Genomic DNA, 16,182 nt, shown 5'->3' on the forward strand with positions numbered 1-16,182 from the left:
CTGTGTTTTCAGTAAAGCCGATGCCAGCCACACTCCGAAGCACAGGAGGACTCCGCTGAAGGATCGGCAGGTGACCCGGGCGCAGAACGAGCGGGCGAACAGCTCGGACAGTGAGAGGTCGCCAGAGCTCAGCATCCAGGTGAGGGAGCCGGCAGCTTCCGTCTTTCCCAGCGCGTGACCCCCGACCCGCCGAGTCTCACATTCCTGATGTGGTGCGCGGTTCCTTCGCCAGGTCCCTCGCAAAGTGGTTTACGACCAGCTGAACCAAATCCTGTCGGCGTCGGAGAGTAGCGTGCCGGAGACGGTCGTCATGGTGAGCACGGTGGACTGGCAGGGGCAGGTAGGCATCACCGGCGCCCGAGTGGAGGTACTTATTGAAAGCAGACCAGTACCCCCTAACCTGGGGTACCAGAGTGTGTGTCTCCCTCCTCCCCCTCTCCCTCCCCCTCCCCTCCCCCTCTCCCACCCTCCCCTCCCCTCTCCCTGCGCCCCACCCCCTCTCCCCTCTCCCCTCCCCCCTCCCTACTCTCTCCCCTCCCTCCCCCTCCCCCTCCCTCTACCCCTCTCCCACCTTCCCCTCTTCCCCTCCCTCTCCCCTCCCCCTCCCCTCCCCCTCCCCTCCCCCTCCCCTCCCCCTCCCCTCTCCCTCTCCTCCCCCTCCCCCTCCCCCTCTCCCTCTCCTCCCCCTCCCCTCTCCCCCTCCTCCCCCTCCCCCTCCCCTCTCCCTCTCCTCCCCCTCTCCTCCCCCTCTCCTCCCCCTCTCCTCCCCTCTCCTCTCCCGCTCTCCTCTCCCCCTCCCCCTCTCCATACCACTCTCCCCCTCCCTCTCCCCCTCTCCCATCCTCCCCTCTCCTCTCTCCCCTCCCCCTCTCCCCTCTCCCCTCTCATTCTCTCACCCTCGCCCTACCTCTCTCATTAACACTCACCCTTGCACTCTTCCCCTTTCCCTCTCTGGCCCCTTGCCCTCCCCCTCTCCCCCTCCCCCTCCCCCCCATCGCCCCTCCCCTTTCCCTCTCCCCCTCGTTAACTCGCCCTCTCTCCCTCTGCACAGTACGTCTCCGAGCTGCTGCTGGAACAGAAGAGGGCTGTGGTCTGCACCTGCTCCATGATAGAGATTCAGACGTCGCTGTCAGCCATCCTCACCAGGATACAGCGCTAGTGAGTGTCCCCCTGTGTGACCTCCCTGTCCCCCCCCCCGAGTGACCTCCCTGTCTCCCCGAGTGACCTCCCTGTCTCCCCCTGAGTGACCTCCCTGTTTCCCCCCGAGTGACTTCCCTGTCTCCCCCATGTGACCTCCCTGTCTCCCCTGTGTGACCTCCCTGTCTCCCCCCCGAGTGACCTCCGTTTCCCCCCGTGACCTCCCTGTTTCTCCCCGAGTGACCTCCCTGTCTCCCCCCCGTGTGACCTCCCTGTCTCCCCTGTGTGACCTCCCATTCTCCCCCCCGAGTGACCTCCCTGTCCCCCCCGAGTGACCTCCCTGTTTCCCCCCCGAGTGACCTCCCTGTCTCCCCCTGTGTGACCTCCCTGTCTCCCCCCCGAGTGACCTCCCTGTCCCCCCGAGTGACCTCCCTGTCTCCCCCCCGTGTGACCTCCCTGTCTCCTCCCCTGTGTGACCTCCCTGTCTTCCCTGTGTGACCTGCCTGTCTCCCCCATCTGACCTCCCTGTCTCCCCCATCTGACCTCCCTGTCTCCCCGTGTGACCTCCCTGTCTCCCCGTGTGACCTCCCTGTTTCCCCCATGTGACCTCCCTGTACCCCCCATCTGACCTCCCTCTCTCCGCGTGACCTCCCTGTCTCTCCGCGTGACCTTCCTGTCTCTCTGCGTGACCTCCCTGTCTCCCCCATCTGACCTCCCTGTCTCCCCCCGAGTGACCTCCCTGTCCCCCCCCGAGTGACCTCCCTGTCTCCCCCGAGTGACCTCCCTGTCTCCCCCATCTGACCTCCCTGTCTCCCCGTGTGACCTCCCTGTCTCCCCCATGTGACCTGCCTGTCTCCCCCCGAGTGACCTCCCTGTCCCCCCCCGAGTGACCTCCCTGTCTCCCTCCGCGTGACTTCCCTGTCTTCCCCTGCGTGACCTCCGTCTCCCCCGCGTGACCTCCCTGTCTGCCCCCGCGTGACCTCCCTGTCCCCCGCGAGTGACCTCCCTGTCTCCCCCCACGTGACCTCCCTGTCTCCCCTGTGTGACCTGCCTGTCTCCCCCATCTGACCTCCCTGTCTCCCCCGTGTGACCTCCCTGTCTCCCCCGTGTGACCTCCTTTCCCCCCCCGAGTGACCTCCCTGTCCCCCCGAGTGACCTCCCTGCCCCCCCGAGTGACCTCCCTGCCCCCCCGAGTGACCTCCCTGTCCCCCCCGAGTGACCTCCCTGTCTCCCCCCGAGTGACCTCCCTGTCCCCCCCCGAGTGACCTCCCTGTCTCCCTCCACGTGACTTCCCTGTCTTCCCCTGCGTGACCTCCGTCTCCCCCGCGTGACCTCCCTGTCTGCCCCCGCGTGACCTCCCTGTCCCCCGCGAGTGACCTCCCTGTCTCCCCCCCTGTGTGACCTCCCTGTCTCCCCCCACGTGACCTCCCTGTCTCCCCTGTGTGACCTGCCTGTCTCCCCCATCTGACCTCCCTGTCTCCCCCGTGTGACCTCCCTGTCCCCCGCGAGTGACCTCCCTGTCTCCCCCCACGTGACCTCCCTGTCTCCCCTGTGTGACCTGCCTGTCTCCCCCATCTGACCTCCCTGTCTCCCCCGTGTGACCTCCTTTCCCCCCCGAGTGACCTCCCTGTCCCCCCCACCTGACCTCCCTGTCCCCCCGAGTGACCTCCCTGCCCCCCCGAGTGACCTCCCTGTCCCCCCCGAGTGACCTCCCTGTCTCCCCCCGCGTGACCTCCCTGTCTCCCCTGCCTGACCTCCCCGTCCCCCCCACCTGACCTCCCCGTCCCCCCCACCTGACCTCCCTGTCTCCCCGTCTGACCTCCCTGTCTCCCCCCGTCTGACCTGCCTGTCTCCACTGTCTGACCTCCGTCTCCCCCGCCTGACCTCCCCGTCTTCCCGCCTGACTTCCCCGTTTCCCCCGCCTGACTTCCCCGTCTCCCCCGTCTGACCTCCCCGTCTCCCCCGCGTGACCTCCCCGTCTCCCCCGCGTGACCTCCCCGTCTCCCCCACGCGACCTCCCTGTCCCCCGCGCACGCCGTGAGATGGTGGGTTCGATTCTCAGCCCGGGGGAACAGTGACCCTGGGATCCGTCCCAGTGTTCCCAGTGCCGGGCTCCGGGTGGGAAACGATCCGTGTTTGATCCACTGGGCTTCTGATCCGGAGCTCTGAGGGAGGGGCTGCACTCTCTGAGGGAGCTCCACTCCTTTGAAGAGGTGGCACTGAGGGAGCTCAACCCTGCCAGAGGGGAAGCATTGAGGGAGTTCCACTCTGTCAAAGAGGTAGTGAGGGAGCTCCAGTCTGTCAGGGGCAGGATTGAGGGAGCTGCACCCTCTCAAAGGGATATTGAGGGAGCTCCACCCTGCCAGAGGGGTAGGATCGAGGGAGCTCCACTCTGTCAAGGGCAGGATTGAGGGAGCTGCACCCTCTCAAAGGGGTAGTGAGGGAGCTCCACCCTGTCAGAGGGGCAGGATCGAGGGAGCGCTGTCCTCTCAAAGGGGTAGTGAGGGAGCTCCAGCCTGTCAGAGGGGCAGGATTGAGGGAGCCTCCACCCTTTCGAAGTGGCAGGACTGAGGGAGCTCCATGATGTCTGCAGTACAGCAGTGAGGGAGCTTCAAAGTGCTGGGCAAGAGTGAGGGATCTCCACTCTGTCAGAGGGCCAACCATGAGGGAGCTTTGCAGCGACAAAGGAAGGGGCTGCTGCCTTTTGTGCAAGGCCTTAAACGCGGACCTGCCCCTACGACTCGGGCGGCCGCTGAGATCCCTTTGGGTTGGGTTTGGGGTACCGCCGCAGCCTCGCTCTCCTGACCCCCCACCATGCCCGCGTTCCTTTCCGCCAGCTGCAACTGTAACGCGCCGATGCCGCGGCCGGTGAAGGTGGCCGCCATCGGCGGGCAGAGTTACCTGGCCGCCATCCTGCGGTTCTTCGTGGAGCAGCTCGCGAACAAGACGTCGGACTGGCTCGGTTACCTGCGCATCCTGGTGGTCCCGCTGGGTGAGTTTCGCTCTCCGCCGCGGTGCGGGGGGAGGGGTGGTGGCCGTTTTTGTCGGCGTCGCTGGCGAGGGACTGTATCGCTTTGCACTGCGGCGCTGGTGACCCGCTTTCAAGTCCCGCCACTGCCTGCGAAGAGTTTGCACGTGCTCCCCCGTGACCGCTTGGGTTTCCCCCGGGGCGGGGGTGTGGCTCCAGCTCCCCCCCCCCCCCACAGTCCCAAAGACCTACGGGTTAGGGTTAATGAGTTGCAACAGGCCCTTCAGCCCATCTAGTCCATACCCAACTGTTATTCTGCCTAGTCCCACCACCATACATGGACCATAGCCCTCCCAGCATTGTACCTATCCAAACTTTTCTTAACTCACATCCACCGCTTCCTCTGTCAGCTGGTTCCACACCCTCACCACCCTCCGAGTGAAGGAGGTCCCCCTCACCTTCCCCTTAAAACTACTTTCACCTTTCACCCTCAACGTTGCAAAAAACGAAGGAGCTGGTTGTGGACCACAGGAGGGACGGAGGCAGGCTCACCCCGATTGACATCGACGGATCTGGGGTTGAGAGGGTGGAACAGCTGTAAGTCCCTCGGCATCCACATCACCGAGGACCTCACGTGGTCTGCGCACACCGGCTGTGAGGTGAAAAAGGCACAACTGCGCCTCCTTTACCTCAGTTTGTTGAAGAAGTTTGGTGTGGGCCCCCAAATCTACAGGGAGACAGTTGAGAGCATCCTGACTGGCTGCATCTCTGCCCGGTGTGGGAACTGTACTTCCCTCAATCACAGGACTCTGCAGAGAGTGGTGCGGACAGCCCAGCGCATCTGTAGGTGTGAACTTCCCACTATTCAGGACATTTACAATGACAGGTGTGTAAAAAGGGCCCGAAGGATCATTGGGGACCCGAGTCACCCCAACCACAAACTGTTTCAGCTGCTACCATCCGGGAAACAGTACTACAGCATAAAAGCCAGGACCAACAGGCTCCAGGACAGCTTCTTCCACCAGACCATCAGACTGATTAATTCACACTGACGCAACTGTATTTCTGTGTTATATTGACTGGCCTGCTGTACATACTCTTCATTATAAGTTACCATAAATTGTACATTTAGACGGTGACCTAACGTACAAATTTTTACTCCTCATGTATATGAAGGATGCAAGTAATAAAGTCGGATCATTTCAATCCAGCCCACGACCTCTAATAAGGCCGTAAGATCTAGGGGCAGAGTTAGAGGACAATGTGATGTACAGTGCACGGGGTGGAAGGGGGCAAGTGGTCTACTAAATATTGGAGCCCCCTTCATATTTCCACCTCTATTCTCCCCCTTCCAGGATTTCACCCTGTTGCCAAGTACATGGCGTCACTGGACAGCAAGTACAACACCCTCTTCCTGGACGCCGCGTGGACTGAGCTGTTCAGCAAGATGGAGCCGCCCAGTACCGGTAAGATGGGGCAGCCGGGGTTGGCGGGGGTGGGGGGGGGGGTAGGCGCGAGGTGAGCCAGCTAGGGATTAATGAGAATCAGGTTTCTAATTCCATTGTTTAAAAAGGGCTCTAAGAGTGAACCTAGCAATTATCGGCCTGTGAGCTTGACGTCAGTGGTGGGTAAATTGATGGAAAGTATTCCTAGGGATGGTGTATATAATCATCTGGAGAGACAGGATCTGATTAGGAACAGCCAACATGGATTTGTGCGTGGAAGGTCACATTTGACAAATCTTATTGAATTTTTTGATGAGGTTACTAGGAAAGTTGACGAGGGTAAAGCGGTGGATGTTGTCTATATGGACTTCAGTAAGGCCTTTGACAAGGTTCCACACTGTAGGTTAGTTAGGAAGGTTCAATCGTTAGGTATTAATACTGAAGTAGTAAAATGGATTCAGCAGTGGCTGGATGGGAGACACCAGAGAGTAGTGGTGGATAACTGTTTGTCAGATTGGAGGCCGGTGAGTAGTGGTGGGCCTCAGGGATCTGTACTGGGTCCCATGTTGTTTGTCAGATATATTAATGATCTTGATGATTGGGTGGTAAATTGGATTAGTAAGTATGCTGATGATACTAAGATAGGTGGAGTTGTGGATAATAAAGTAGGTTTTCAAAGCTTGCAGAGAGATTTAGGGAAGATTTGATAGATGTGTACAGAACTATGAGGGGTATAGATAGGGTAAATGCAAGCAGGCTTTTTCCACTGAGGTTTGATGGGACTTCAACCAGAGGTCATGGGTTAAGGGTGAAGGGTAAGACGTTTAAGGGGAACATGAGGGGAAACTTCTTCACTCAGGGTGGTGAGAGTGTGGAACGAGCTGCCAGCACAAGTGGGGCGTGTGAGCTCGATTTCAACGTTGAAGAGAAGTTTGGATAGGTACGTGGATGGGAGGGGTATGGTCCCGGTGTGGGTCGAATGATTAAATGATTCGGCACGGACTAAACGGGTCAAATTGTGCTGTACTTTTCCATGACTGATATACAGTCATTGGCCACTTTATCCACTGTATCAGGTAACACACACAAAATGCTGGAGGAACTCAGCAGGTCAGGCAGCAGCTGTGGAAATGAATAAACAGTTTTGGGCCGAGCCCCTTCCTCAGGACTGGAAAGGAAGGGGCGGGGAGACAACAGAATGAAAAGGTGGTGGGGGGAGGAGGAGGCTAGCTGGAAGGTGACGGGTGAAGCCAGGGAGGTGGAAAAGGTCAAGGGTTGGAGAGGAAGGAATCTGATAGGAGAATAGGGTTGACTTTATTATCTACCTCCAGTAGCAAATTAAGTAGCTACTGAGTGTATGTTCGTGGTCTTCTGCTGTAGCCCGTCCACTTCACGGATTGATATGTCTTCAGAGATGCTGTTCTGTACGCTACTGTTGTAACGGGTGGTTATTTGAGTTACTGTCGCCTTCCTGTCAGCTTGAACCAGTCTGGCCATTCTCCTCTGACCTCTCTCATTAACAAGGCGTTTTTGTCCGCAGAACTGCCACTCACTGGATGGTTTTAAAAAAAGTTTTTCTGCCCTGTTCTCTCCAAACTCTAGAGCAGGGGTTCCCAACTTGGGGTCTGCAGACCACTGGGTTAATGGTAGGGGTCCGTCTCATTAAAAAAATGTTTGGGAACCTCTGCTCCTGTCTGAAAAGAGGATGCTGTCCAAGTTGCATGCCATCTTGGACAATGTCTCCCATCCACTACATAATGTACTGGTTGGGCACAGGAGTACATTCAGCCAGAGACTCATTCCTCCGAGATGCAACACTGAGCGTCATAGGAAGTCATTCCTGCCTGTGGCCATCAAACTTTACAACTCCTCCCTTGGAGGGTCAGACACCCTGAGCCAATAGGCTGGTTTCCATCTGGCATAATTTGCACATTATTATTTAGTTATTTATGGTTTTATATTGCTATATTTATACTCTATTCTTGGTTGGTGCAACTGTAACAAAACTCAGTTTCCCTCGGGATCAATAAAGTATGTCTGTCTGTCTATCTGTCAAAGACTGTTGTGCGTGAAAATCCCCCAGAGATCAACGGTTTCTGAGATACTCAAACCACCCCATCTGGCACCAACAATCGTTCCACAGTCAAAGTCACTTCGATCACGTTTCTTCCCCCGTTCTGATGTTTGGTCTGAACAACAACTGAACCTCTTGACCGAGTCTGCATGCTTTTATGCATTGATTTGCTGCCACGTGATTGGCTGATTAGAGATTTGCATTAACGAGCGGGTGTATCTGTTAAAGTGCCTACTGAGTGTTTCATGAAATTAGTTACCGTGTGGCAGCAGTACAGTGCAAGGCATAAAATACACTATGAAATATATATAAAAAGAGAAATAGTGGAAAATAGTGAGGTAAGTCACACAAAGTGCTGGAGGAACTCAGCAGGTCAGGCAGCTTCTATAAAAATGAATAAGAGCCGACGTTTTGGGCCGAGATCCTTCATCGGGGCTGAGGAGGAAGGCGGTTGGTGCCGGAACGAAAAAATGGGGGCGAGGGGAAGGAGGCTAGCTGGAAGGTGAGAGGTGAAGCCTGGCGAGTGGGAAAGGTTAAGGGCTGGAGAAGGAGGAATCTGACAGGAGAGGAGAGCAGACCGTGGGAGAAAGGGTAGGAGGAGGGACACCAGGGGGAGGTGATGGGCCGGTGGGAAAAGGTAAGAGGCCAGACTGGGGAAGAGAAGAAGAGGGGAGGTGGTCTCCCAGCCCTTTACTTTTCCGACTCACCTTCTCGAGACCACCATTGATGCTGCCCTTGCCTACGTCTCCATTTCCCAAACGTCCGCGCTCACCCCATTTTCCACCATCTTAACAGTGACCAACTTCCCCTTGTCCTTCCCTCCACAACTTCTGCCACCTCCAAAGGGATCATACCGCCAGACGTATCTTTACCATCCGCCCCCCACCCACTCCGCTTTCCTACCCCACCCCTAAGTTTCACCAATCGCCTTCTAGCTCGTCCCCCTCCCCCTCCCCTCCACCTTTTTATTCTGGCGTCTTCCCCCGCTTCTGCAATGATGGAGCACGGTGGCTCCTTTGTGAGTCCACGTTGGCCCGTCCCGCCCCGCTGACGGCTTGCTGTCTGCTCTGATGCCCCGCAGATCCGTTGGACGTGGTCGGGCGGGTCACGCAGTACATATCCGGCGCGCAGGTGTCTCACCAGCTCCCGATCGCCGAGGCCATGCTGACCTGCAAGCACAAGAGGTAATCGGGCGCTCGCGTAAGTGGGGAGGGGCACGGTCTCGGAACAGAGTGACGTCCCTCTGGAACGGAGCTGAGCGGGAATTTCTTTAGCCGGGGGTGTTGTATCGGTGGAGGCCAAGTCGGATATATTTAAAGCGGAGGTCGATAGGTTCTTGAGGGTGACGGGGGGGAAGGCAGGAAACTGGGGTGGAGGGGAATAATAAATCAGCCATGGTGGAATGGTGGGGCACACTCGATGGGCTGAATGGCCTGATTCTGCTCCTCTGTGGGTGAGTGAGTGTTGGTTGGTGTGGCCTCCTGTCCTCTAACAAACTTCCCCTTTCCCTTCTCAGTCACGAAGATGATTCCTATCAGAAGTTCATTCCCTTTATTGGTGTGAGTACATCGTCACCTGACTATTGCTGATTTAACGGTTTGTGCTACGTAACCAAACACGGCCTCCCTCTCTCACCCTCGTCTCTCACACTCGGCCATTCTCACGTGCATAATCCTCCCACTCCCCTCCCCCCTCCGCCTCGAACCCCCCCTCCTCCATCTCAAACCCCTCCCCCTCAGCCTCGAACCCCTCCCTCTCCACCTCGAACCCCTCCCCCTCCGCCTCGAACCCCTCCCTTCAGCCTTGAACCCCTCCCCCTTCGCCTCAAACCCCTCTGCCTTGAACCCCCATCCCCCCTCCTCCATCTCAAACCCCTTCCCCTCCGCCTGGAACCCCTCCCCTCAGCCTCGAACCCCTCGTCTGCCTTGAATCACTCCTGCTCCGCCTCAAAACTCTCCCCCAGCCTCGACCCCCTCCCCCCAGCCTCAAACCCCTCCCACTCTGCTTTGAACCCCTCCCCTCCGCCTCGAACCCCTCCCCCCCTCCGCCTCGAACCCCTCCCCCACGCCTCAAACCCCTCCCGTCAGCCTCGAACCCCTCCCCCTCCACCTCAAACCCCTCCCCCTCCGCCTCAACCCCTCCCCCTTCGCCTCGAACCACTCCCCCTCCCCCTCCACCTCGAAACTCTCCCCCCTCAAACTCCTTCCCCCCGTGCTCCCCCTCATGCTCCCCCGCTTCCCTCCCGCGCTCTCCCTCCTGAAGGATGAAAGTCCGTGTTAATTTATGATATTGTTGATCCCGCAGGTGGTGAAAGTTGGAATTATTGAGCCCTGTCCCTCTGCCTCAGGTACGGATATCTCTGGCTCGGCCGATACCTGAACTTGCCACTGTCGCCCTGCCTGCATCTCCGCCAGCCCTCCCACCCCACTCCTTGCCTTTCTCTCTCTCCCCCTCCCTCCATTGCTTCCCTGCTCCCTCTCACCTTCAACTTCCCTCACCCTCCCTCCCCTCCCTCTCTGTGCCCCTCTCCTCCTCCCCCACCCTCTCTGTATCAAGAGGGGTGTTGGTGAAAGTAAAGGCGTGTATAATTAAGTCGGGTTGGCAGAGTTTAGGAGGGATTCGTGGCCAAATGGGACCAGCTCGGGTTGGAATCTGGGTCAGCACTGATGATTTGGGCCGAATGGCCTGCTTCAAGCTTTTATTTGTCACAAGCGCGCATGGGAACGCAGGGTGAAATGTATCGTTTGCATCAGTGACCGGCAGAGTCTGTGCAGCCCGCAACTGTCGCCGTGCCCCCGGTGCTAACGTAGAACACCCGCCACCCGCTAAGCCTAGCCCCTACGCCTTTGGACTGTGGGAGGAAACCCACGCGGTCACAGGCTGCTTCCAGAGCAGGAGGTCACGCTTTTTTGTTTGTGCCTTAATTCTCTCTCTCTCTGTCTCTCCCCCCCGTTGCAGTGACAGCCGCCGAGCCGGAGGACGCAGCGTCGGCCGCGAGTTTCGTCCCCTCCACCTCCCCTCCCCACAGCGCGAGCTCTGCTCACGTCAAAGAGGCGCTGTCCACGCCCCCCTCCTCCCCGTCCATGAGCGGCGGCCTCTCGTCCACGAGGTGAGTGCGGGTGGCGGTGGGTGGGGCCCGGGCGGCGACTGGCACTGTCCCGGGGGCGGAAGGGCTAAAACGTGCGGAGGGGGGCGTTTTGGCGGCTCTGGTGGGGGGAGATCTGATTCTGGTTCCTGTGTTTTGCACAGCCCGGGCGGCAGCGGCGGGGAGGCCATGGGCCTGCAGGTGGACTACTGGCTCTCGCAGTCGGTGGAGCGGCGGAAGGAGGGCGAGAAGCGGGACGCCAACGCCAAGAACACGCTGAAGAGCGCCTTCCGCTCGGTGCAGGTCAGCCGGCTGCCAAACGGCGGGGAGGTCACCCCCTCCGTCACCATGTCCATGACGGTGGTCACCAAAGAGAAGAACAAGAAAGGTGAGGGGGGCAGGAGCGAAGGGGTGTGTGTGGGGGGGGGGGTGCGTGGGTGGTGAGGCCGATGGGAACAGGCCCAGTGGAACCTCTGAGCCCTGGGCTAGGGTGTCTGAAGTCGGAGCGGAGGAGAGGCAGACTGTCCATCTAAACCGAGAGCGAGGTTTGATTGATCTAAGCGGCAGGCCGATTGGATAGGTCGGGTACGTGGCAGCAGGGTCCAGGCCCAGAGTGTATCGATACGACAGGGCCCGGGCTCCTAGTGCGGGGAGCGATCCAAGGCATGGGCGATTTAAACACCGGGCCCCAGATGGATTGAAAAGGCGGAGGCGAGGGTCGGGCCTGTTCTGCGCGATATTTACTCAGCTCTGCGCTGTACTGAGGCTGCGGCCTACTCCAGGCTTCGTGTCTGAAGGCTCACTTTCGTTCTAAATGCTATTTGCGTTTATTGTTTGCACGATTTTGCCGGTGGCCAACTGGTTAAGGCATTGGACTAGTGACCTGAAGGTCGTGAGTTTGAGCCCCAGCCGAGGCAGCGTGTTGTGTCCTTGAGCAAGGCACTTAATCACTCATTGCTCTGCGACGACACTGGTGCCACGCTGTATGGGTCCTAATGCCCTTCCCTTGGACGACATCGGTGTCGTGGAGAGGGGAGACTTGCAGCATGGGCAACTGCCGGTCTTCCATACAACCTTGCCCAGGCCTGCGCCCCGGAGAGTGAAGACTTTCCAGGCGCAGATCCATGGTCTCGCAAGACTAACGGATGCCTTAATTCCTCTCGCTGCACATTGAGGAGCGCTCTGTAGTTCAAAGTTTATCATCAGAGTATACAGGCCTGAGATTTGCTTCATCGACCCGCACCCAGACCGTGGCCCTCCACACCCGTCCCATCCGTGTACTGATCGAAACTTCTCTTAAATATTACAATTCAGCCTCTGGAAAAACTTTCCCCTCCGGTTTCCCATAAATATTTCACCATTCACCCTAAACCTCTCGATCTAATCTCACCAGTCCTGAAGGAGAAAATCCTGCATGTTGTCACCCTATCTATTCCCCTCAATTTTCATACGTGGCCATCAAATCTGCACTCCTCGTCCTATAAATCAGATCCTCGAGTTCCGGCAACATCCTTGTAAATTTTCTCTGTACTCTTTCAACCTTGTTTACACCTTCCCTGTAAGTAGGTGACCAGAACTGCACACAATAGTCCAAATTAGGCCTTGCCTGGCACAACTTCATCGTAACACCCCATCTCCTGTACTGGGTGCCCTGATTTACGAAGGCCAATGTGCCGAGAGCTCTCTTTACGCCCCTACCTGCCCGTGATGCCACTTGCAAGGAGCTATGGACCCGTATTCCCGGTCCCTTTCGCGCTCTTCGGAGCCCTGCCGTTCAAAGATTCAAAGTGCATTTATTATCAAAGTATACAGCACTGAGGTTCGTCTTCTCCGCAGACAGCCACGAAACAAAGAGAGAAAACCCACGGAAAGCATTCAGAGAGAAACATCAGACCTCACACTCCTGCGCGCGCAAAAAAAATCACACAAACGACATTAAGAAAAAGAGAGAGAGAAAGACAGAACACATGTAACCCTGAGGTTTGGCTAGCGGCTTCATTTAGGGGAAGACAGCCTCTGGCCCGGCCAGACTTCTGAGAAATCTTGTTTGGGTGGATGCTGCGTGATGAGTTCCCCGTTACAAATCAGTACCCCGAAATAACAAACGGTACACAATATGCGATTAAATGATTGAGCTTTATAGTTCTTAACTTGACTGTACGGTTGGTAAAGAAAAAGGGCCCATTGTCATGAAACAGTCTAACGTGTAACATTGGACTCGTGCTTTTCCCGTCTGTTCGTTCTCCATCGATTTCGTCCCCCCCCTCGGGCGTTGACTCCTGACCCCATTCCACATCCATTCCGTCCTACAGACTACGACTTCCCCTGTTCTGGCATCTTCTCCCTCCGTCTTCCGGCGAACAAAAGCCCGCGAAACCTTCGCTCGGGTGCACAAGAAAGGAAAGCACCTCCCCCTCATTGGACGCCGCACATTCCAAAGCCCCCCGGTTATCCCTGGTGGTAACCCAAACACTGCTGCTACAGAGAAACCATCACATTAGCCGGTCGTTACGCGTAAAACGCCAATCCACAGAGGGAGTCCAGGCGTGTTTGGTTTCAGCCGATCTAGCGCTGTGTCGTCCGTGAACTTCTCTTGCGCGATCCTCTGTAAACTCTAGAGACTGCTGTGGGCGAAATTCCCGGGAGATCAGCCGTTTCTGAGATACTCAAACCACCCCATCTGGCACCAGCAATCATTCCACGGTCAGAGTCACTTGGATCACGTTTCTTCCCCCATTCGGATGTTCAATCTGAACCTCTTGACCGTGCCTGCGTACTTTTAAGCATCGAGTTGCCGCCACGTGATTGGCTGGGTGGATATTTGCATTATCAGGTGTACCCAATAGTGTGGATACTCAGTGTAGATGGGAGAGAGGAAGTAAGGTTCAGTGTTGATGGACGGCATAGAGGTGATGGGCCGAAGGGGCTCTGCTGTACAATGCTGAGTCAATGATGGATTCAAATATAACAGGAGGCCATTTGGCCCACTGAATCCATACTAGCAAGTAGAGCAGGGGGTGAAGCATACAGCCTCGTGGTGCTCCTGTTCTTGTTAATTATTGCTATTTATCTATCCTTGCACTGCTGCCATCAGGTAGAAGGTACAAGAGCCTCAGGACTCACACCACCAGGTTCAAGAGCAGTTACTACCCCTCAACCACCAGGCTTCTGAACAAAAGGAGTTAACTACACTTGCAACACACTGGAGGAACTCAGCAGGTGGGGCAGCATCCGTGGAAATGAACAGTCAACGGTCTCGGCCCGAAACATTGACTGACCATTTCCACGGATGCTGCCCGACCTGCTGAGTTCCTCCATCGTATTGTGAGTGTTGCTTTGACCCCAGCGTCTGCAGAGTATTTTGTGTTAACTACATTCGCTTGCCCCATCCATTGAGACGTTCCCACAACCAATGGTTTCACTTCAAGGACTCTCTATCTCATTATCTTATGTTCTCATTATTCATTGCTATTTATTAATATTTGCGTCTGCACGGCGTATCCTGCACTCTGGCTCATCTTTCATCGATCCTGTTTACAGTTCCTATTCTATAGATTTGCTGAGTGTGCCCGCAGGAAAATGAATCTCAGGGTTGTATGTGGTGATATATACATGTACTTTGGTAATAAAATTTACTTTGAACTTTGAGTTGAGGACGACTGGCGCTTGTTTAAACCGCAAGGCAGAAGAGTGGGGAGGGACGGAGAGGCTCGGGAGAGCAGAGTGGGTTTAACTGTGCCTTGTCTGCAGTGCCGACGATATTCCTGAGCAAGAGACCGAAGGAGAAGGAGGTGGACTCGAAGAGCCAGGTCATCGAGGGCATCAGCCGTTTGATCTGCTCGGCGAAACCGCAGCAGCACAGCACGTTGAAAGGTCAGTCGGCGTGGCGGGGGGTGGGGTTTGGCTGCGCGTGTTTCCCATTGCCTAACCCCGCGTGACGTGTGTGTGTGTGTGTGTGTGTGTGTGTGGCAGGGAACGGGCACTGTGAGCCAGATCTGGTTAGGGCGTCGCCGAAAGTTCTCAAAACCTTCAGGAGCGCGAGGCAGGAAGGCAACCCCTCCAGCCCGGTGGCCCAGTGTGGATCTTCTGAATTCCGACAGCCCCCAGGACTGGAAAAGCTACCACCACCCTCTGGTTCCCCCTCCTCCTCCCCCTCTCCCCCAGGTTCCACTCTCCTCTCCAATCAAATTCCTCCTCCTTCAGCCCTCTACCTCTTCCACCTATCACCTCCCAGCTTCTTACTTCATCCCACCCACCCACGTGCCCCCTCACCCGAGACCTTCCAGCTTGCATCCTTTCACCTTTCCCCACCCCACCACCACACCTTTTTCTGGCTTCCAGCACCACCCCCCCCACTGCTTCCTTTCCAGTCACGACGTTTCCATGGAAATCCTGATGACCTGCTGAGTTCCTCCAGTATTTTGTGTGTGTTATGCTACAAAGAAAGAAAAAAAAGATTGTTTTTGTCACACGTACATCGAAGCATGCAGTGGGATGCATCGTTTGCGTCAAACCAGATTAGCAAAGCAAGTGGGGGGGGGGGCGCCACCATGCTTTCTTAGAAACATAGAAACATAGAAAATAGGTGCAGGTGTAGGCCATTCGGCCCTTCGAGCCTGCACCGCCATTCAGTACGATCATGGCTGATCATCCAACTCAGAACCCTGTACCTGCCTTCTCTCCACACCCCCTGATCCCTTTAGCCACAAGGGCCATTTCTAACTCCCTCTTAAATATAGCCAATGAACTGGCCTCAACTGTTTCCTGTGGCAGAGAATTCCACAGATTCACCACTCTCTGTGTGAAGAAGTTTTCCCTCATCTTGGTCCTAAAAGGCTTCCCCTTGTTTCCTCAAACTATGACCCCTCGTTCTGGACTTCCCCAATATCGGGAACAATCTTCCTGCATCTAGCCTGTCCAATCCCTTTAGAATTTTATACGTTTCAATAAGATCCCCCCTCAATCTTCTAAATTCCAACGAGTATAAGCCTAGTTCATCCAGTCTTTCATCATATGAAAGTCCTGCCATCCCAGGAATCAATGTGGTGAACCTTCTTTGTACTCCCTCTATGGCAAGGATGTCTTTCCTCAGATTAGGGGACCAAAACTGCACACAATACTCCAGGTGTGGTCTCACCAAGGCCTTGTACAACTGCAGTAGTACCTCCCTGCACCTGTACTGGAATCCTCTTGCTGTGAATGCCAGCATACCATTCGCCTTTTTCACCACCTGCTGTACCTGCATGCCCACTTTCAATGACTGGTGTATAATGACACCCAGGTCTCGCTGCACCTCCCCTTTTCCTAATCGGCCACCATTAAGTGGCATTTGCGTGCTGGGCCCGGGATAAATTACTCTGAGGTGTTCACGCCGAGGAATTTAAAGTTGCTGACCCTCCCCACCTCTGGTTCCCCCCCCCTCCCCCGATGAGGACTGGCTCACACACGTCCGGTTTCCTCCTCGAGCTCCTTG

General features: G+C 56.4%; 1 protein-coding gene across 2 annotated transcripts in view; it reads left to right on the plus strand.

Moving 5' to 3' along the window:
- pacs1a (phosphofurin acidic cluster sorting protein 1a) overlaps positions 1–16,182 on the plus strand; it is a 68,789-nt gene that overhangs the window by 48,412 nt on the left and 4,195 nt on the right. For both annotated transcript variants that reach the window (XM_072246076.1, XM_072246075.1), the window contains exons 13-23: positions 13–139; positions 233–340; positions 1,052–1,158; positions 3,975–4,129; positions 5,461–5,571; positions 8,706–8,808; positions 9,141–9,183; positions 9,929–9,971; positions 10,583–10,733; positions 10,874–11,097; positions 14,460–14,582. In XM_072246076.1, the coding sequence (XP_072102177.1) occupies positions 13–139; positions 233–340; positions 1,052–1,158; positions 3,975–4,129; positions 5,461–5,571; positions 8,706–8,808; positions 9,141–9,183; positions 9,929–9,971; positions 10,583–10,733; positions 10,874–11,097; positions 14,460–14,582 (1,295 nt within the window). The remainder of the gene's footprint in view (positions 1–12; positions 140–232; positions 341–1,051; positions 1,159–3,974; positions 4,130–5,460; positions 5,572–8,705; positions 8,809–9,140; positions 9,184–9,928; positions 9,972–10,582; positions 10,734–10,873; positions 11,098–14,459; positions 14,583–16,182) is intronic.

This window comes from Mobula birostris, chromosome 28 (assembly GCF_030028105.1).
Source record: "Mobula birostris isolate sMobBir1 chromosome 28, sMobBir1.hap1, whole genome shotgun sequence".
Lineage (NCBI taxonomy): Eukaryota > Metazoa > Chordata > Chondrichthyes > Myliobatiformes > Myliobatidae > Mobula > Mobula birostris.